The sequence below is a fragment of the Cylas formicarius genome, unplaced genomic scaffold (assembly GCF_029955315.1).
Source record: "Cylas formicarius isolate icCylForm1 unplaced genomic scaffold, icCylForm1.1 PGA_scaffold_8__14_contigs__length_24414737, whole genome shotgun sequence".
NCBI classification, from domain to species: domain Eukaryota; kingdom Metazoa; phylum Arthropoda; class Insecta; order Coleoptera; family Brentidae; genus Cylas; species Cylas formicarius.
Window position 1 is genome coordinate 15,193,778 of NW_026844361.1, and position 22,455 is coordinate 15,216,232.

A 22,455-nucleotide genomic window follows, 5' to 3' on the forward strand; every position below is an offset into this window, starting at 1 on the left:
CTCTGCGTACCGACGGCTCGATCGCCGTTCGTTTGTTTTGGCTTCCTCGTTGGGGGGAGGGGGCTATTGGGGGGATTCTGTACATTTTGAATCACACGTTCGGGAAACAGGAGTTTAAATTCGCGGTAAAGGCGACTTCCACATGGGGCAGAGGAGAAAGGACGGACATAGGCATTAAGGTAAATGAGTAGGATACCTCCACGATTTCTAGATAGTGTGAGCACCGTCAACCAAGAAATGAGACTGAATATAAATATAACAAAACCGAAATTTATGATATTTAGCCACTCAACACAATGCTCATCTGGAACTAAACGAAGAGCGCATAGAAAAAGTCAGAAGGTTCAAATACCTAGCGTCTCTGACCCGGATATAAGAATTAAAGACCGAATTGAGATTGCACGTTCCAATTTTTGTTCTATGAGGTCAGTGCTCTGCCATAACAGCTTGAATATGACTCTTCGACAGCGAATGGTTGAATGCTACGTAAGGTCCATCCTTCTATGCGGAGTCGAGTCTTGAACACTGACATTTGAGATGTGGACCCTTCGTCGAATCTTAAAAAATTCGTGGACTGTAAGAGTGACCAATGAGCAAAGACAAATCGTGAGCTCGTCATAACTGCCAAACGAAGGGGGCCTATAATGAGGGGCGAAAAATACCATCTCTTCAGAACGATTATGGACGGTAGACGAGGAGTTGGTAGGAAGCAGATGTCCTGACTACGTAACATAAAGCGCTAACAGCATACATTTATACGCAGAAGGTAGACAGCTTTATATCTCCTTTCCACCTAATGAAACAACAGCTGTCCAAGAAAGGTTAAATGAAGATATAACACCCCTAGTCGCGTTTTCCGAGAGTCACAATCTACAGTTAAAGGGAGCCAAAATCGTCGGTTGTTGTATTTGGTTGAATAACATTGAAACTGCATTTAACATTACAGTTGGAGAAGACTCTATTAGATGCATAAAACTAGCAAGAAGTTTGAACGTGTTATTTCCAAGTCGTCAATTACTTTCGAAAAAACTACAAATTACTTTATCTGATTCTTTAGTATTGAATACATAATTTTGCGGACACCTGTTGTTTCTTTTTTTTTCGATTCTACATACTTTTGGGATGAAGTTTGACCACTTCCAAATTGCCTTCAAATTATACAAATATATTTTCTCTAATTAATTTTTTGCTAATAAACTCCATTATTATTATCATAATAATTATATTATTATTATAGTTGTTGTTATTATTTTTTGTATACAGGGTGACTCGTTTCGCCTTGGCGACTACCAAATTTTTTGTTTCAAATGGAACAATGGAAGAACGTAATGAAGATAAGAAAATATACTTAATGGTGTAAATACCGGATGATGGAAAAGGCAAAATTATTTACTACTGGGAGACAGATAACGATGCGCGATATGTGGAAACACTGTATTTTTCTTTGCAAAATAAATAAATGACTAGCTTATCTCTTTTTATGCGCAAAGAGAATTTGAAACCAGACTCAAACACCCTAGATAAATCAGTTTAAATATGACCCCAATAATGAAGATGTACTTTTTAACTGTAATATTATTTACAAATCTGGATTTCTCCTGCCTCAATATAAATGGTAAAAGCAACTTCCTGATGCGGATGCCCCTGGTATTATACCAAAAGAGCAAATCATTTTAAATGTCGAGTCTAGCCTAAACAAACTGCCATCTCAAACAGCTTATGAAATTCGATTTGAAACCACAAAATCATGAACACAAGTGAATATCAGGAAAAAATTCCAATGTATGCAAGATTTTACGTCATCTATGGAACGCACCTTAAATCTTTAAGCCTTTTCCTCTATCAGAATCCTTGAAAAAGTATGTCACCCCTCATGACTCCCAGGACTATTCTTTCGACCTATTAGCATCATTGGTTCTCATTGGCTTACAGTGAAAAATGATAATTAATTCTTACATAATTCCTTTCATTTCAATGAACAATTAAAAAACATTACATTAAATCCACAGGATATTCTAGTTAGTTTTGACGTTTTACCTATTCCTGAAACTCTCAACATTATTTCAGATATATTAATATTCGAGAATCTGGAAAAATGGTCGAATTTTTGAACAAACATCTGGAATAGCTTAGGGGTCTCTAGTATCACCAGTCATCTCGAGTATATTTATGGAAAGCTTTGAGAAGAAAATTCGCAATACCTAAAACAAAAATTATGATCATACCTTTGTTACTTGGGCTCATGGGCAAAATTTCCTAAGAGATTTAAATTCTATACACCCTAACATACGTTTTACCATTGAATTTAAAACTAATAATAATCTGCCATTCTTAGGCATTCTTATTAATATAAAATCAGACCTAATCATCGAGAAGATTTGTAAATTGTAATGAAGATGAACGTTAATAATTCCGAAATGTTGCATTTATGTTATACATCGTTAAATTCATCTTTCAAGGGTCTAATCTAAACCAGTATTAATATACAGGGCGTTCCATTTGAAATAAATAATCCTATTCCAGCTCCGTACTCTAGGAAAGAACCGTTGGCAGCTGCTACTGAAGACTTACGTCATCCTCATGCTCAACAACGCAGAAAAGTTCCTAAGAAATAGAAGATGCTAACATCAACTCGCTACAAAGATGAGTTAACCCAAGAAGAAGGTTCAGAAGGTGACAAATCAAGAAACGCAGCTACCAAAATATCAACTTTCAAAGAGACAACTACAAAAGAAGTCTGAGGATAATACGATTTGCCATTTTTAAGGCTTTTAATTTAAACTAAGTATAGTTAAGCGTTTATAAACAAAATCACAGTAGGTGGTGAAAATGGCTACCTGCAGCTTCATTAGAAGTCCTCATTCGTCAGCGCAAAGGTTCTCATACCCCAGCACAAATACTAAGATTTTGTCGAAATCTTGGGAATACTAGTTTTATGCTTAACAGTTTTTCAAGTGTTTGTACCGGTGCAACTCTAAACAGTCCTTTGTTACTATTTAATGTCAGCTATTCCCTAAGATTCTTTGACTATGAGTCTCTTTCCTATAAATCTCTTTCCTTCGATTGTTTACTGCATAATGATTCGTTTCATTCGATATTTTTCTCCATCCATGACAGCCGCATATCACTTCCAATGCCTCTTGTCTTTTCACGTGCTCAGTAGTAGGAAGTGATATAACATTTCATTATTCTGACTGAAATTCAAGTTTTTGTTGGTAAAAAATTTTTCAAGCTTTAGAAATGTTGTTTTACCTTGTGCTTCTTTCCTGATTCGAGTCCCATCTCTCGTTTATCAAGCATCCCAAATATCAATATTTGCTGACCTTTAGTCTAGTGTTTAGGATATTGTTTCTCATAACAACCATGAACTTGCTTTGGTTCAGATTTTTTTTAGACCTATCGTCATCTGTCTTAATTAATTATTTCTTGAAAAAGTAAACATCTGACCTGTTCAGCGCCTAGTTCTGAGAAGAATCCAAATGAAACCAATATCTTTCGGAAGACAGAGTGAAGGCATCGGCGTAAAGCAAAAGAAACATGTTCACGGGCAGTCTTCGAGCCAAAAAGAACGAAGTTTCACCTTTTCCCTCCAGCCCTTCATCACAAACTTATTAAACCATATTTAGTTAATACAAAAGCAATACCACAAAAAATACAAACTCAAAGCATCGTAAGTGATTTTCGAAATTAGACACAAAGTCCAAGATGCAAGCTGATAATCTTCAAAATAGGTGAACTAAGTACCGAAAGCAATATTAAAAAAGTTAGCTCTCTAATAGGAATTATACTTAAACGCTAAAGACATGTTTGTATTTTTCCTTTGGATCCAGGTGAACTGTAGAAATATTGCAATTGATTTATTCCACAACATTATTACAAAACTCATTAAATTACATCGTGGTATCTTCGTCTGTGCGGGTGAATAACGTATTTATCATCTGCTGTCTCTTCCTTGCTTCTGCAATCAGACTTTGATTAATAAGAACCACACATTGCCCACCCTTATACCCAAAATCAAAGTCCTAAAGTCAAACCGGTTGTCTAAGGGATTCGATTGCATAAAAGTTCTGGCTTCGTCGGACAACAAATGGAACGAGGCGTAGCAACGCTCTTTGTCTTCGGTGGGGTCGCCTCCGCCATACGGATCTAGAGGAAGGGCAGGTTTCTCTTTGACTGCGTCTGGGAACAAGCTGGCAACAGTGTCCCGGAAAATATGCTCCCCTTCTTTAAGCCTCTGCTTTTGCTTCCTCTTTTTCCTCTCGTTCTCTTCGTCGAGCTGTTGCAGAGGCTTCCTCCTCTTCTCCAGTTCCTTGGTGTCCAATTGCTTCTTGGTAATGATGGTTGCTTTGATTCGGGCCTCCTCCGCTTGACGTCTCTGCTCTTTGACCCACTCGATGTATTTACCTGGCTGCGGGCCTCTTTTGACTGGAATCTCTCTTTCATCAGTTTCTTCCTCTGTGATCGCGTCCTTGGTCGGCGTTTCCTTTTTTACCGGCACTTTATGCTTTTGATTATACTCGTCCTTGAACCAAACAGAAAATCAATAATAACAATAATAAATAGCCTTTATTAAAATACAACAAAAAATATATATACCACAATAGAGTTGAATAGGTAGCGAGGTCTAGCCGCGCTACTGCACCTAACCACTAACAAATATAAACATAAGCCACTTAATTTTTACAAAGAAATTTGCACAGGCAATACTATTTACAAAACTTCTGGATTTCTCCTGCATTGGTTGTTGTTGAGTCGAACGTTTCACCAATCATCTTGTCAGCTTGAACATAAATATATATCTTAGTAGGCTGCGAAAAAAAAATTGAAGTCTTGCGTCAAATAGTTTTTTATTGACAGCATTTTAAACAAGACGTGTCCGAAAAAATGTCGCAAATAACGCCATTTGAATATAGAGCAGTCATAAAGAAGAAAGAAAGGCTGGACGGCCAAAGTTCTCCTTCGTATTCTGTAGTGAAAGAATGGGCAACACGTTTTCGAATGGGGCAGGAGTCCCTTGAAGACGATTCAAGAACTGGTCAACCAGTGGAGGTCATAACGGAAGATATTGTTGCGATTGTGGAAGAGGAGGTATTGAGTGATCCACGTTTAAAGGTCAAGGAAATCTCAGAAATTACTAAGCTTTCTGATACAAGTGTTCATCGAATCCTGCATATTCATTTAGGTTAGTGCAAAATGGGCTCCTAAAAACCTTTCGGGAGATGAAAGTATGGTTCTCTTTTATAACCCTCTATCGAAAAAACAATCAATGGAGTGGCGTCGTAAGGGTGAAGCATCTTCAAGAAAAAAAGTGAAAGCCACGATCTTTTGGGATTGTGATGGAATTCTTTTGATAGATTTTAAAGAAACTAATACCACTGTCAATGGTAAATATTACGCAACATTATTACATAAATTGCGAGTCGGCATACGTGTAAAATGTCGAGGAAAACTGACCAGAGGCTTGCGTCTTTTGCACGGTAATGCACCTGTCAGTATTGCTTGCACAAGCTACCATTTTAGAGGGTGGGTTCCAACAGATAGATCATCGTCCCTATAGTCCAGATATGGCCCCAGCGACTATTAATTGTTTGGATATTTGAAAAAGGAATGACGTGGACGGCGGCTTAACGACGAAATTTAGTTAAAAGAGGCTGTTTTAGCTCATTTTGCAGAGAAACCAAAAGAATATTTTTTTAAAGGGATTGAGTTGTTAATAAAGAAATGTAATAAGTGTTGAAGTTAAGAGGGATTATATTGAAAAATAATAAAAAATTGTTGCTCTACTTTGTCTCTTTCATATTCAGACCGGAAAATTTTGGCGCTGCCCTCACGAGCCTTATTTTTCTCATCACTGTCAAATTTTTGAAGAAACGTCGGAAACAGCTATGGTTCTCCATTATTGCCAGTCATCGTGAATATATTCATGGAAGGCTTTGAGATGAAAGCTGTTGATACCTTCCATCTAAAACTAAAATTTTGATGACGCTACGTCGATGATACCTTTGTTATTTGGCCTGATGGTCAAGAGTCCCTAGTAGATTTACTTATATATTTTACCCTCAAATAACATGTAAGCATGTACAGAGTGAGCCAGTTTCAGTTCAGCTCAGAAGAAGCCAACAGAATGATTGGAGAAACGTTAGCAAGTTCGAATCAACAACAACAAGAAAGAAAAAAAATAGACACTGGAAAAAGCAAGGATAATATTCAAAAATGAGTAAATTAAAAAAAAAAGAGCGGTTCAGCATCCCCTTAATCTCACTCTCAAATGTAAAAGTAGATGAACAGTGGAAGTGAATTGTAAATTTTAATAGCGAAATATCTGAAAAAGCTCTGAAACGCAGCCGTACAGTGCTTGGGAACATCGAACTGGTTACGGTTATGTATATCACTACCCCTGACCAGTCTATCATACCTGGGCTTTTCGTGCCTGGTAATTTCGTACACCAATGTAGACAGATGCACAAGATACCTTTTAGATAGATTTAACCACTGAAAATGCTTGAGTGCCTTCGTAATATGGCCAAACTTACGCAAACTATAGCTCTATCTCAGGCAGGCATTTTCCAGTTTTAGAGCTGTATTGGTCTTTCCGTTTTAGAGCCGGACATATCCCAAAAGAGAAAGTATAAGAGAGTCACAGAACTTAAGTCTAATCTCAGTAGTCTTTACATATGTAAAGAACTTTCAGTTTACTGTAGGACCTCTGCAGGAAATAAGACAAGTGAGAATCACAAAGCAGTTTACTATCAAGAAAGACTCATAAGTTTTTACCATTGTCGACAAATTCAAGCGGAGTACCATTCAAGGAAAGTTTCAGATCATTGTACTGGATAATTTTCTCCCTTTTATTGCCCCAAAAAAACAACCTGGGTCTTGGAATAATGGGCTTTGGACATCAGCATATCGATGAGACTAACATTTATTTAGGTGCCTAGAGAAATCAGAGGTGTAAATAGAGAACAATTCTTCTTTGTATCAGCTTCTCCTTTGGAGGTTGCTGATCATCATGGCTACCTACACTTTTGATACGGCTGATCTAAATAATTCAATTGACAATAGACCAAACCAATCTCGAAGATTGCGCAACCAAGATATTCTTCGACTTCGTATACCTACAATTTTGCCCTCCATAATGACTTTCAGTAGCTCATATCTTGTAGCGCGTGATATATGTATTAGGAACTCAAGTAAAGAGTATTTCGAGCTCTTTGCCCATTCTTCCAAACATTTCCTCGTTTGTAGTTCTACTCATCTATGAGACTCTCAGCATGCGTCTATAAGTCCACATTTCAAAAGCTTCCAACCTCCTTGTGGTTTCCCTATTCGAGATATATATAGCATTGAACCATTAGTGATAGGATTTCCTATTTATGTTGAACGTCTTCATTAATTATGGGTCAACGTATTTGTAGTGTCTTACTTGTTCAATTTGTTTTGTTGGCCAGTTGCTTGCTTCCTTTTTGTTACCACCATCATTTTAGTTTTGTCATTTTAGTCTTGTAATATTATTAAGGATTTTCCTGTCTGATACCCTTCCGTACACTGACCTCTTCGGAGAGAGCGATATCTATTCTAACCTTAGCGGCTTGACCCCAGTGCAACTTTGATATAATCTACATGTCATGATAGTCGATGTTCAGTTTTTGTAGGATTTCCATTATCTATCCATTGCCAAATTGCGTGTCAGAGGTTTCAGTTTCGTATACGTTGTATGTAGTATTTTCAGAACATGGCTCGTTAGACTTATGAGCCGGTGGTCATCACATTAAGATGGTCGAGCTTTTTTTGGGATTGGGAGAAAAGTAGACAGAAGCCAATCATGTGAAATATTACTAGGCTTGTATACGTCGCTGTAGCTACATCGAATGTTCGTCAAGCAATTTCAAAAGTTCACAATCCACATCGTCTGGCCCCACTGCTTTGCCAAATTTTGCTATCCTTATAGCGTGGTCAATTTCATCTCTTGTTATTAAAGTGGGTTCTCGGGTGTTATTAGCTCGTAGACAGCTGCTCGTCGGTCATTGAAAAGCTACTTTATATAAGTTCTCCAGATCTCCAGCTTATTCTCTATGTCCAAAATTTTCGTTCCAGGTCCTCTATTTCTCTGCACCTTTCCTTCATCCAGTTCCCCCTCGCTTCGCAGATTTTGTTACGAATAGTAGAGAACAATAAAGGTCCCAAAATGATGCTTTGCGGAATTCAGACACCGCTCATCCCAACGTAACCGTCTGCCGGCGACCTCCCAAGTAACTTTAACTCTAAAATAAGAAGCTTTTAATTTAAGGTATCGAAGGCATTGCAATAATCAAAAGTGTTTCTTGATACACCATGAGCCCTGAAATGGTCATCAGTGACATTAAGCAGTGCGGATTGGGAGGCAGGCAAAATATCTGAATCAGCAAATCGATGAGCGACCCTACCCGCCCCCGTCCTCACCTGCCACTTGGTGAACAATTTCTTCCTCGCTACCTCTCTGTCGATGAACTCTTTCATACTCCTGAGTAGTTCTTCTGAACTGGACACGGCCGATTGCGGCACGGAAAATATGCGAAACGCACCCTGTGTGTCCCCGATTCCGTATACATTTTTGGGTCCACGAAATGGATGAATCCCCGAATCGGTCATATAACTGTTGGACAACATTTGCGTGAATATGGGTTCTCTGCTGTTGAGAGACGGTATCCATTTCTGGGCGGATCCGGATATCGAGTGCAAAACGATTTTGAACGACTATGAATAAAAAAAGGACGAAGTTTTGGATAGCGGTTGTGCCATCGGCTCACCTGGAATATATTCCATTCTCCGGTTGTGTAGGTGTGAGTGCCTTTCCGCCAGAGTATAGGCCGGCCGGGCAAATCGTTCCTCCAGAGAGCGAACACCTTACCTCCAACTGTGAGCGTGGCCCCCGATGACGAAGACTTGTCAATGGAAACTACCGGACCGTCGTGATATCGACCATCGTAGAGATAGCTGGCCATTTCCGAATTAACAGTCTCACCGGAATCGAAATCCTGACCTTGCCATGAAATTTCAGCGTACTCACCTGAAAACCGTCTTAAAACAACGAAAGTACTCAGTGTCCTTTTTAACTCTTACTACTAGCATGGCGTCAGATGACTGAAAATCGACAACTAATCCAGTCAAAATATACAAAATTAAGTCAAAACTTGGGCAAAATTCGCCGTTAAATATACCATTAGTTTTTTGAGTTTTTTTTCTATTTTCCTAGTAAACGGTAAGTTGTAGATCATACAATTCTCCAGAAAAATTGTTCAGGCAATTTTTTTCTCACTACTCACCATTCGTGAGATATCGCGGTTTCCACTATTACAAAATTCATATTTTATAAAATAGACCCACATCTCCGCACCACCTATGAGGTAATGTATTTGGCGCATTTTTTTAATGCAGTTTCCCCAGTATAGGTATACTCCACCAACTATTGTAATGTAACATATCTCATTTATTATGTTTTAGAATAAAATATGAAATACAAAAGTTATAGGTAACATTAAAAGAGAGAGTTGAAAATTAATTTTAAATACACAGGGTGATTCATAAACACGCGGGAAACCAAAAATATTTTTTAAGTAGCCCCTTTCATCCAGATGTCATTTTATTATGTCCACAATTTTATAAAGCTGTTCATTTATCCTATACTTGTAGTTCGCATCGCTTATACAAGGTGATTCAAAATGAAAAATATTTATTAAGCGTTAAGCAACTTAGTACATTTTTGAGGTGTACACATTTTTACGAACAAAAAAAACTAACCCCAAGATAAGTATAGTAAATGACTGTACTACTTATAAATATAATAAAATTACAGCTGGGAAAATACAGTATTCAACACAGAGCTTTTGCCGATCAAATGGCCATAAATCCGAAAACACTCGATATAGACCATAACATATATATTCTGTGGTTGAGTAATCCGTTATATATAGATATCTATATCTAAATCTATAATATAAATCTATAAATCTATAAATCTATAAATCTACAATACAATTTTTTGAAATTAATTAAGAGTATCAACAGCATTGAGTTGTATTGTATTGTACTGTATTTTATTTTTATTCTTAACAAAATTTGTTTCTATATAAATCTAATTTTTCTTTTCCAAATAAAATTTTTCTAAGAAACTCAAAATTTGACAGAAAACTAATATCAGACGTCAAATTAAGTCAGTAGTTAAGGGTTAACTCACCTTCGACAGTCCCGATCACCATATTTGGTTTTAAATTATCGGCCCGCCTTTCGAACACTGCCCTGTGGATCACCCGTTCCTTGATGCGAAACCTTCGATTTTCATTGGAGTTAACCTTTTCGTATTTTATTTCCGCGTACTTTGCGTAGCTCTGAGTGATGGCCGCCGATTTTGATGCATTGTCCTTTAATGGCACGTTGATTTGGTATATCGGCTTCAGATTGAGGTGTAAAATCTTGAACGGAGAAACATCCATTTCCAAAGCGCTAGGCCTCCGCTTCAACCTTCTAAGCTTCCTAGGCCGGTAGCCACCTAGATCGACCACCGGTTTTTTATACAGGTCCCAGATTAAGACGCTACCATCCAGGCTGCTAGTCAACAGTTGCATCGAACGGTCTTCGCTATCTTCCTCTATCTGGTTCAATTTCCCCATATTGGAGAATTCGTAATAGGGATGTAGCCACGTTATGCCAGTTACCGCGGCCTTGTGGGAATACCTCAAGTCGGAGACAGCCGCAGGTCTGATTACAGCGATGTCCCGCACGTCCTTCATCCAGCCCATGAGCATGTGCATGTAGTTTCTGTATTTTTGCTGCGCGCTGGTCAACACCTCCTTCTCCTCCACCTTTTGGAGCTTGTTTCGGATATCCCATAGCACTAGTTGTCCATTTTTGCAGCCGCCGACTAGGATATTCTCGTCGAAACTGCAAAACGAAAGGGAGTGGACCTCCCGCGGCGACTCCAGAATCAGTTTGGGTTTCAATCCGTCGACGAAACTCCAGAGAAGCACCGGGTTCGAGCCGTGCACAGCCTTGTATACCTGAAAAACACTCTTTGATCGCGCATCAACCAAGTACTGGAATCGAATACTAGATCTTCTTTGTTAGGTCCAGTGTTCAAAGTGTTCGGCGCAATGTCAGCGTATGCGATAGCAACTATTCCACTCCACATTCTGTGCCATTCTATATCGGCAATCATTTTGTCCTTGCACAGATTTACGTCCATAAAGGACATGTATTCGACGAACTCTTTGGCGGCTTCGCTGCTTTCAGCGGTAGATGGATCTTTAACGAGTAAAGCGAAGTCGTCAGCATAGAGGTCTATGCTGCCATTCGCCTAGAGACATTCCGACTTTTGGGATCGCACCCCTGCCGACGTTTGATCCCCCTTACCCTCAAAAGATCGGATATATTGTCGCAGTGACCTCGAGCGTAGAGGATGATGTTTGGTTCACATTCCTCTAGCAGATTGGTGACATCACCAACGTCGTACAAATATTGTGTAGCCCAGTTTTTGGGGTACGCGCCTGAAAATGCTGCTATTGTACAGGTACGAAGTTTTATTTTAGTATATTTTTGCATATACAGGACACTCAGTGTTGCTTGTGTGAACACAATTTCATTTTTTTTAATGGAACTTCCTGTGTATAACTACATTTTTGGATTCTACTAAAGTTTCTAGGAAAATTTCATATCTACCTATGTCTAATGGTTTTTGACATACAGTGAAAACACCTATAACCGGACACTCACGGTTCCTTTAGTTTTATCTGCTTATTAGAGGTGTCCGCTCATTAGAAGTGCATGAAAAACAAAACAACGTCAATCATAAAGATGTATTACGTTTATTTCATTCAAAACATATAAGAAACTATAGAAAAAAATGCAGGTGAATGAATTTTAATTATTTATTTACTAACTCTAAGATACTAGTCTGACGCATATTTATTATTTTTTGCTTTAACACTTTGACCGCTAGGTGTATTGCTAGCTATACACCTAGATCTGTCACGACAGGCCACGTGTATCGCTAGTGATCCACGGTACATTGGCATTGAGTTTTGGCCTGAGGGTAACATTTTGGGTCAGTACCATGGGATAATGGCGAAAATGAAAAAAAACTAAGATGCAAAGTAATTTTATGTAATTTGTTACATAAAAACACTTATAACCAAAAAAACATTAGAAAAACACTGTTATTATTATTCAAAAATCTAAAAATCCTTAAAAAATATTGTATACCTAAGTCCAAAACATAGTAATTATACATAAAATAAAACAACTGATCAACATTCTTAGTGATTTTTGTTAAAACAAATATTACAAAAATGAGGACACCCATCGTATTGATCACCAACAGTGATAACCTGAGAAGCCATTTTTTTTACCCCATCGACTATTTTTCCCTTTTTGCCATACAACTGGTAGCAGCTAGAACATCTAGCTCTTTTTTTCTGTTCATGTGTAATCAAGTGAAGCGTGATATTTGCTTTAGTACTCCTACTTGTAGTTGGGGCAGTTTGGTCATCAGGCAAAATTGGTACTTCTAGTTACGACGAAACCACACTTTGTCTAAAGGTTGTTATGTTTACTGAATTTGGGTTTACTGAATTGAGATTGTATAGACAGTGTGCGTTTACCATTACCATTACCAGTGTGCGGCATCCCAAATTATTTCGATCATCAGCTTTCGGTACCACTTATTACACCTTCTAAGGGCTGTATTATAGGACGCCAACTGGTCACTAACATCGACTGCAGACTTGCCCCCGTCATAATCGACGATACATTTGGGTTTTATTTTTTCAATTTGTTGCCCATTTCTGGTAACCAAACCACAGTTTCCATTCCCAAATGGCATGTTGATAGCATATGCACATCGCTCTCAAAATGGTTACACCCTCTGGAAATTCTTTGGCAATTATTTCGCCTCTTGCTAATTTGGCATTCCTTATTTTTTAAGGAATAAATTTTCGATTGGAGCGTAACGTACCCCCGAGGTGCGTTTGTTTTTCAAGCAGTTTATAAGCTAGAGGCACGCTGGTGTAGAAGTTGTCTACATATAATGTTCTACCTCCCTGTAATAGGTGCTCGATCAGTTTCAAGGTTACATTTTCAGATGCACTCAGCGTCCTGTCATCAGTTTATCGAAAACATTGTCTAATTTATGTGTCCGGTTTCCAGGAACTGCTTGGTCGTTATCAGCAAAATGCCAAAATCTCAGCAGCATCTCAAAGCGGTTTCGTTTTGTTTTTAGGTATCGCTAGCGATGCCCCTAAAAAAAAATAAAAAATTTTCGAAAAATATACTATAGAAGTTCATAAAAGTGCATAAAAGCCGCTAACACAACAGTATATTCGAAATCGCACACTTGGTCTGAGGCAATAAAATATAAAAATCAGCATGGCAGTCAAAGTGTTAACAAAAATGATCTTCTAAATTTTTAAGGTGTTGAAATGCAACGTAGTCCTCTTTAGCAAAAACTTTTAGATCGGTAATTATTTTTAAGGCTTCATTATGGCTGTTAATCGTGCTAGGTTCCCCACTATCATATTCTTGATCGCTGTCTTCTTCCGGTTCAGGTTCTTTCATGTTTTCAATTGCATCTTCAATGTCAAACTAGTCTCCTCAGGCGCTGTAATATTGTCGATTCCAATATAGTTTCCAAGAGTTTGTTGCGTTATGTTCATTTTTCCAACACATCGTTCCATTTTTTCCAATCTTAGATATTATCTTTTGAATCCCATTTCATTGATATAGAAAAGTTATTATTTTTTTGAAAATCAGCTTTGTTGAAACAATTTTGTCTGGTTTCTGACGAAACTTTATTCCAGTACAGACTTTGATAAATATGACGCGGATATTACTTGATCTATCTTTGATAAAATGTGCTTCTGTAGGAGTCCACTATAACAGAATTTAACATTCTATATGATACCCTGATCTAGAGGTTGACATACTGTATTTGCAGGCAAGAAGATAATTTTCATGTTTTGTAATGTTACCTCTCGGGGCGCGATGCTGCTTAATCCATGAATAATAAAATATTTCGCTTTTGTAGAGCCATTTTTCTATCAAAGTGAAACAACCACTAATTCATAATGTCTCGTGAGGCGAGTCTGATCCATTGTAAATATCGTGTGGCTGATATCCGAGGAGTAGTGTGGGCAACTTATCTTTAAACTTATTTACGTCTTCTTGACTCACATCTGCTGATTCTCTGGAGATATACTTAAAACATATCGCATGTCTCTTGCGCCACTTTTCCAGCCATCCATTAGAAGCTTTAAAATTTCGAACATGAAGTTTTCCGGCAACTTCTTGAGCCATGGCCCTTACTAAGTGTCCCGATATTGAAACGTTTTGACCTCGCAATAGAGAAAACCGATCAAAATACACTTTGTCAATTTGAAGTCCCCCGAGCTTCCGCACTGACAAATTTTCGTTTTCCGAAACGTTAGCAATTTTCATTTTTTGTGGAATCCACTTACCGGTAGGCAAATATTTCGTTCCAAAAAACATGTCCATTTAAAGAGCAGTGTCCGCGTAATAGAGGTGTCCATATGTCATTTGCTGGCCCTAAGGAAAATATCAATTTTTCCTAAAAGGAAATCTTTATTTTTTAGTTTGAGTTTAATACCTTGTCGATAAGAACTTACTTTAATAGAAGTTCAATAATATTTCGATAACTAATAATACAAGGTGTTCAAAAAGTAAGATTAAATACTAAATTTAAAAAACTTCCAAAAATCCCCAATCCCTCAAATTTCATAAATTTAAAAAATTGAACTGAGGTGGCTTTTACTTTTTTGAGATTTTGGACATTTGGACTATAACGATTCTAATTTAAACAAACATGTATTAGCGAATATAATAAACTCTCAATTAATAGAAAACAACAAACACCAAGAAATTTCTCAAATGTCACTAGTAAAAACTATCGAAAACAGAGCTTCTCAAAATAACATAATATTTACACGTGCAGATAAAGGGAAGACAGTCATAGCTATCGATCTCCCAGAATGTATTTCAAAAACCCACAATTTTCTCAAACCAGAACCTTTCCAATGTATCAAACACGATTCTACCGAGTTATATCAAAGGCAAGTCAAGAAAGTAATTACTAACTCCACACCATTTAGTGACAAAAACAAGAATTTCTTAGCAATTATGAATCCACAACCGCCGAAATTATATTCTTTAGTTAAATTACATATACAAGATATGCCCATTAGACCAGTCGTGTGTTATGTAACAGCTCCAGCAATGAAACTCTCAACAAAATTAGTAAATATTTTAAAGTTCCACACAGATTTGTTAGCCGAGATTTTTATGGATAATTTGGAAAATATCATACTAGAACATCCTTTAAATAAAAGTTTTCTATGGTGGTATAGATACGTGGATGATGTCTTTGCTTGCTTTGTTGGAACGCACAGACAATTGAATTCTTTTTTGAATTACATTAACTCATTACATAATCGTATAAAATTCACTATCGAGATTGAACAGGATAATTCTATACATTTTTTAGACTAAACCTTCATACACGGACACAGTCATACATAACAGCTCAAATCACCGTTATACACACAAAATAGCTGCATTTCATTATTTTATACACTCTTTTTATTAATAATATATATAAAATACGACATATTTTGGGGATTTTGAGAAGTTTTCTTAATTTATTACTAAATCTTACTTTTTGAACACCCTGTATTAATATTTATCAAAAAATTCTATGGAAGCAGGTTCTTGTCGACAAGGTATTAAACCCAAATCAAAATATAAAGATTTCCTTTTAGTAAAAATTGATATATATTTTTCTTACTGCCTGCAAATTACATATATATGTCAAAAACCATTAGACATAGGCATAGAACATTATGTATGAAATTTTCCTAGAAACATTAGTAGACTCCAAAAATGTAGTAATATATAGGATATTACATTAAAAAAAATGACGTTTTGTTTACCCAGGCAACACTGAGTCCCCTGTATATGCAAAAATATAATAAAATTAAACTTCATTTCGAACCAGATCACCTTTGTTTTTAATATTTTTTCGTACACCCTGTATATTCTGACATAAGGTATAGGGTACGTTTCTAGGAAAACACCAAATGGCTTACACGTAGTCTGGGCCTCCACAGATACGAACCGAGGTGCAACCTGTGTGTAATTATCAATTCTTTTCCTAGCGGTCACCGCATCGGGCTCCACGTTCTTCAGTTCTACGTAACCGTCTGGTCTGCGATCAACGTTCGCTATCCGGAATCGAATTTCGTGAGGAAAAATGGGATATTTCGCCTCTACCTCCACTTCCAGAAGAGCTCTCTGATTTTTGACTATCTCTTCCTCTACCTCCAGCTCCGATCCCATCGAAGTCATGTAACGTAAAAGTAACCTTTTCGACACTCGAATAAAAAACACGGTAAAGAGTTACCACGGGTGAGCGTATTTGACCAAAGCGTTGTGCAGTCTTTCCTCTTGCTCCTGTCTGATCCGCTCAATGATTTGGTTGACCGCTTCCGTCGCTTCTTCCGTGGTGCAAATGTAGAATTCGTCCTCGCCGTCTTTGCTTTCGTCGACGATGTAACCGATTAAAATTTCTCTTCTAGGAAATTCCAAAATCTCCCTCTTGATCGGCAAAAACTCGGAGCTTTCTTCGTGCAGCTCCAGATTGTCTTGAACCAGTTCTTTCCTTACGTATTTCCAGGGGTATTCCGAAGTTACATCTTTGCCGGCTACACACCTACATACCGAACCAGCCAGGCATTTTTTTCCCCGAACCCACTGGCCAACTCACTCGACAATTTTCTGTGTTAGTTCCGAAAGAATTATTTTTCTGACCCCCGGTATATCCAATATCAGGTCCTCCCTGCGTCTTTTTTTCCTCCTCCTCCTTCGTCTTGGAGTCGCAAAACCCTCTCTCCCGAAATCTGGCGTATCCGGCTGTTGCTGCATTTTAATTTGATCGGTTTGACTCGAAGTTGACAGCAATGCTTACGAAGTAAGATTTATGTTCATTTCTACAAACGTACCACCTTCGAAGAAGCACTATTGATCAAACACGGTAATTGCCAAATAGTCGGAGACTGTCCAATCAATAAACACGAACAGTAGCATGTGAGATATACGAGGGCTGCCTTTTATATTTCGGGATTTTATTAAACTAGTTCTGCCATCTGCTATTTTTATAGGGAAGTTTGACATTTTCCGGTTAGGTTTTGGCGAAAGAGTGTTGTTTGATTTTTTTGTGATAAATTAAAAAAATGGAACTTGATCGGGAGCATTTCCGTGCGATCATTTTTTTCAACTTTAGACGTAGAACAACAACAAGAATGAACTTAATTCAACTTTTGGATTTAAAGCACCATCTACGACTACTGTTTATTGCTGGTTTTCGGACTTTAGTAGTGGTCGTAGTTTTCTTGAGGATGGATTTCGTGAAGGTCGTCCTAAATCGGTGGTTGTCCAAGAAAACATGAATGCAGTGCGAAAACTGATTTTGCAGGATCGTCATATGACTTACCATGAGATTGAGGTATCTCTGCGCATTAGTGGGACCAGCATATATATAATTTTGAACGGACATTTTGCCGCTAAAAAGAATTGTTCGCGTTGGATTCCACAGAATTTGGCATCAGCTCAAAAAAAGGCCCGTGTTGATTGGTCGAAGGAAATGATAAAAAAATACGATCGCGGTGCTTCCAAACACGTCGATGATATCGTGACAGGTGATGAATGAAGCTGCAAGTAAGAAGCAGTCGACTGTGTGGGTCTGTCAGAATGAGACAAAGCCCACAAAAGTTGTTAGTGAGCAAGGCACCTCGAAACAATTTTTCAGGAAAAATGGCCACGTTGCAACTGCTCCTTTACTGGTAAAACAGTCAATTATGAACCACCATCCAACCGCCGAAAGACGAATCACTCTCCACGACGACGACTAGCTCTCGCCGATCAATGCAAAAAAAAAACTTTTTGAGGATTAAAAATGTTAATTCGATGACCCATCCACCATATAGTCCTGATTTAGCACATAATGACTTCTTTTTATTCCCATACATTAAGAATAAATTACGTGGGCAGCGATTTTTGAGACCAGAAGAAGCGATTGATGCGTTTGAAAAGCATGTTTTGTGGTGTCCAACTCCATGTGGGAAAAGTGCTTTGATGATTGGTTTTATCGAATGCAAAAGTATATTGATCATCAGGGTGAATATTTTGAGAAACAGTAAAGTCATATTTGTTAGTAGCTCATAGTTTTTTATTACAAATCCCGAAATATAAAAGGTAGCCCTCGTACTTTGAGTAAGTCCTCTAAATATGGACTCGGTGCAACATCCCCAATGTCAAAGTCGCGACTAATAAATAAAAAATGTTTTTTTTTTACTTATTTTTTTTTTACTCCATAAGTGATATCAGCTCTTTACCTTAGGATGACAGATTGTACGACAATAACATTGATAGTACAGACAGAAAATATTAAATTATTTTAATTTATTATTATAAAACAAAGGCAGGCGACACTGCAGAAATTTAAAGAATCCAAACTACAGTCCGCCTGGATACGCTATAAACTGAGAAATATTACATTAGCATCAATAAGAAAAGAAAAGAAACAATATCTTGGCTCCTTTAAAAGCAATTGGAAAGAAACTTGGTCAGCTTTAAAAGGTTAAATAAGGTAATTAAACAATTATCGGAACCTAATGAAATTAGTAACTTTTTTTCTACATACCTACAAAATAAGTCACACTGTCCAGCAAAACTTTTATAATAACAATTTCTATGAAAACAAAAAAAACTAGTTGAAGTTGAACTAACCAACTCATATGATAAAACTTATCTCTTGTACTACGTGATTAAAAAAAAAACAATAATATGCCGCTGCAAATTAAATTTTAGACACAATAATACAAGACCGAAAATGTTCGCCCATGTAGTTAAAACTCAGTGTGAATTAATACTAAAAAGCATAAACATAATTTTAAAACAAACATAATAATAAAACAAAATAATTGGATCTGTGAAAATGAATAAAAACCTTTTAAGTTACAACTGGTCCACATATGATGTTGACTTGCATAGAAAAGTTTTAGGTCTCAATATGTTTTTAATGGTAGTTTTTCGTTCGTTTGTCGAACTCCGGCTGGTGTCCTGCAGACATTTCGCCACTTTGGCATCTTCAATGCTCAAAATCAGTTCGAATACATTGCGTGTGTTCACCCTAGTCTACCATTAGATGCTACAACACTTCGGTAACTCCAACACACACAGAACTTTTTGTCAAAAATATAAATTTTAAAAAATATATAATCTTGAATTGCAATTGCCAGTACTAATTTTAATATTTACTGAAGTTTGGCGTAACTTTGAAGTTCGACGAGATGTGAAGGACTCTCTATACAGGGTGTATTCGCAATAAAATAACATCGATTTTGCCAAAGTTCTATAGCGGTCAGCAGGAGCACGATTCTTAAGCGAAGCGCGTTCTTTTTAAAATAAAATGTTGATTCGCGCTACTTGCGACGAACTTGCCCCGCCCAGCGACGATTTTTCGAAATCAATCTTATTTGTTGGTGCGAGCCGGCAAATTCTGCGTTAAACGCATAAAAGAAACGAATGAAATTGACGACGGAGAATTGACACCGCAAAAAGTGCTGGATGTTTACGCTTTTTACTGAACAGATAAACACAGTCCTCACAAAAAAAAAACTTCACAATTTATTATTTCAATTTAGCCGCTATAAACAACCAAATTAATACGGAACAATATATCAAAAAGAAAAAAAACTGCACCCACTTGATCGGCACGCAGTCTTTGCACATTTGCAATAAATTCCCTTTTCCAGAAGTTCAAAACCATTAAATGCTTGAATTATAGTAATAGCACAAATTCAAACTATTCTGACGACTAATTTTATTTAATATGTATTTACTATTTGTATAATTACGAATAATATGCAGTAGGCAATACAACAGAATGTGTCAACATATTTTGTGGTCTCTTACTACTACCCTGTACTGCTTTGATTTATTGACCCAAAAATGCCTACAAGCAGATAAAAACGTTGATATTGCTCCGGTCCCATAAACTAAGTGAGCTTTGAATCAAGAAAAACTACCCAAAGATTTTATTTTCTTAAACTTCTCCGCTCCAATGAACTGCAATGGACACTTTTTTCGATACCTACGGTAATAAAAGAAAACAATGCGGCAATATCAAAGTTTTAATTCAAATAATCCAAAACTGACCATATAAGAATCAGAAATTATGGTGTTGGGACAACCAAAGCGGCAACACAGGCCGCCTCGCATGCCGCGAAGGCGGTATTGCATGCGGCAAGGGCAGGAACAGCTGCTATCTGGGCCCCCGGAACTGTACCAAAGGTAAATCCCGCAGCTGCGAAGCATGCGACCACCATCCCAGCACAACCCGCATAGCATATTCCGGCCGCAATCGGTCCTGCTTCTGTTGCAGAAAAGAACAGCAACAGAAGAGCGATGTTCCTAAACCAAGTTGCACGTACCATCTTTGATCTATAAACCAAAACGTAAAAATATGCACAGGATAGATACCAAACCAAAAGTGTAACCGTTTTCCATAATGCGATGACAATTTCTTGTCTTAATTAATAATTTCCAGTTACAATTAATTAATAATCAACTCTTAGTAAAATTATCGATACTAATAAAAAACAAACATTGAGTACGAGAACTCAAATATGTTGTAAATACAATTTGTATAAAAAACAAGCTAATCGGACGGTAAATTTTAGATTATCATTGCTCGAAAACATAAACACGCAGCTAACATGTGAACTCGCAGAAATGTAAATATAAAAAGTACAATACAAAATGGCAAAAATTGAAATGGGGCGCAACGTCTTTGAGCAAAAGTGGCGTTGTATGCTAATTAAATTATATAAGGGTAGTTACTTAAAAAAATCCAACGTAGTTTATAAAACTGTCAAATTCACGGCAAATGCAAATAACGTTTCTACTACCTCATCGAAAGGTATCGGCTTAAAAGTGAACAAGAAAACTTACCGAAAAGGTGATACAGAAAATTATTCGCGTCTAAACTTCTTGCACTATAAACTCTCCCGGTTTGTGTTATTTTCGTTTGCTGCCGATGTATTTATATACGAAAAAAGGATCGAAGGTAGCGACGTTGTCAATAATTCTGCTGCGCTAGGCCGCTCATCCAAACATTTACTTACAAACAGATAAGGGGGAAATAACTAAACGCAGATAAAAATCAGGGGCCGTTTATATTTCTGTCTTACAGAAATAATTAATATAACTTACAATTCAAATTATACGATTTCGCCAGACAACAATTTTTTCAGGGATTCTTGGATAAAACACCGGGCACGCTATAAAATATTACCTATTCAGTGTTCTTCTGTAAGATTGTCTTATTTGTACTCCTTAACAGTCAGATGTATGCACCCTTACGTTATCAAATTCAACAAATTAAACGTAGAGAAATGAACGTATTGTTTCCAAACACTTAGATTGAACGATTTTACCGCAAAAACGGCAACGGTGCATTTAATTGCGCAGTTGTTGTCCCGCCGACCAAATCGATGTGACTGAGGGGAATCCCCAAAAACCACTGCGCCAAGTCCCGTTCATTCTAAAAACATCGTCGCTGTGACGCTCCATCTCCTGATATTTTGTTGAACTACTGGTTCATTGTTCCTTCATTTAAAATATGGACACATGTTCTAATTCGTGTTTTTCGGTCGTATGACACGGAGAAATCCGTTGTGAAAATGCCAATAAATGTAAAATGTTGGTATTGATATATGAAAACTTATATTGGTTAATATTTAGTGTAGTTTTCCCGGACAATCTCTCATAGTTGTTGACATGGTTAAAGATATGTTGCACAAACAAAAGTGCGTTTGGTCATTATCCCCTCAACAATAACTTATATTCAATATTTTACATTGAGTTTTCTGTGGTAAGATTAAAAGTAATTATAAAGTTTTATTTTTAGTATTGATTTTCCCGTAAATGTGTTGGGTGTGATTCGGAACGAAAGACTGTTTTTTTTTAATATGCTACATATTATAAGTACACATATACACTAAAGGAAAATACAGAACTTGTTACACATCTTTACATTTTCATGGTGCCGCTCTACCTTATTCCAGAAACTATATAGGATGGAGCTAGAGGTAAATACCAAACTTAATTGGGGTAGTACAAACCTTCAATTTATTTTGATGTTGTATATACAGGGTGCCTCATTTTTCGTGAGCGAGTATCACCTTCATCATTATTTTAAATAGAACACATGGCATATTGCTTCATTTTTGAAGTCTATACAAAATTCTAGACCTATACCTAAGTCTAACCGTTTTGGACTTGTTTAATTTTTTATACCAAAAATGACGTTTGCAAGACGTAAAATATCTGCTGATTTCTTCATTCGGAATGATT

General features: G+C 37.1%; 2 protein-coding genes across 2 annotated transcripts; both read right to left on the reverse strand.

Moving 5' to 3' along the window:
• Nucleotides 1–3,865: 3,865 nt before the first annotated feature.
• LOC132706163 (dynein axonemal intermediate chain 3) lies at nt 3,866–16,386 on the reverse strand. The gene is made up of 8 exons (XM_060677333.1): nt 16,128–16,386; nt 11,386–11,519; nt 11,084–11,329; nt 10,214–11,033; nt 8,787–9,046; nt 8,440–8,733; nt 4,009–4,522; nt 3,866–3,958 (listed from the first exon to the last, which is right to left on the reverse strand). Exons 1-8 carry the CDS (start codon nt 16,384–16,386, stop codon nt 3,891–3,893), a joined length of 2,595 nt encoding a protein of 864 aa, XP_060533316.1. The 3' UTR covers nt 3,866–3,890.
• A 51-nt stretch (nt 16,387–16,437) lies between these two features.
• On the reverse strand, nt 16,438–20,191 carry LOC132706164 (uncharacterized). Its single transcript, XM_060677335.1, has 2 exons — nt 16,805–20,191; nt 16,438–16,750 (listed from the first exon to the last, which is right to left on the reverse strand). The coding sequence occupies exons 1-2, from the start codon at nt 16,960–16,962 to the stop codon at nt 16,438–16,440; spliced, it is 471 nt and encodes a 156-aa protein (XP_060533318.1). The 5' UTR covers nt 16,963–20,191.
• Nucleotides 20,192–22,455: the final 2,264 nt, after the last annotated feature.

What these genes read in the sequence shown, in the direction of transcription:
- LOC132706163 (XM_060677333.1), bottom strand. Translation starts at nt 16,386, where the DNA reads ATGACTTCGATGGGATCGGAGCTGGAGGTAGAGGAAGAGATAGTCAAA. An exon ending in ATATATCCGATCTTTTGAGG is followed by an intron (nt 11,330 to 11,385) that starts GTAAGGGGGATC and finishes GAATGTCTCTAG; the next exon opens with GCGAATGGCAGCATAGACCT. An exon ending in AATTGTTCACCAAGTGGCAG is followed by an intron (nt 4,523 to 8,439) that starts GTGAGGACGGGG and finishes GTTTGGTTCAAG; the next exon opens with GACGAGTATAATCAAAAGCA.
- LOC132706164 (XM_060677335.1), bottom strand. Translation starts at nt 16,962, where the DNA reads ATGCAGCAACAGCCGGATACGCCAGATTTCGGGAGAGAGGGTTTTGCG. An exon ending in CTAACACAGAAAATTGTCGA is followed by an intron (nt 16,751 to 16,804) that starts GTGAGTTGGCCA and finishes TTCGGTATGTAG; the next exon opens with GTGTGTAGCCGGCAAAGATG.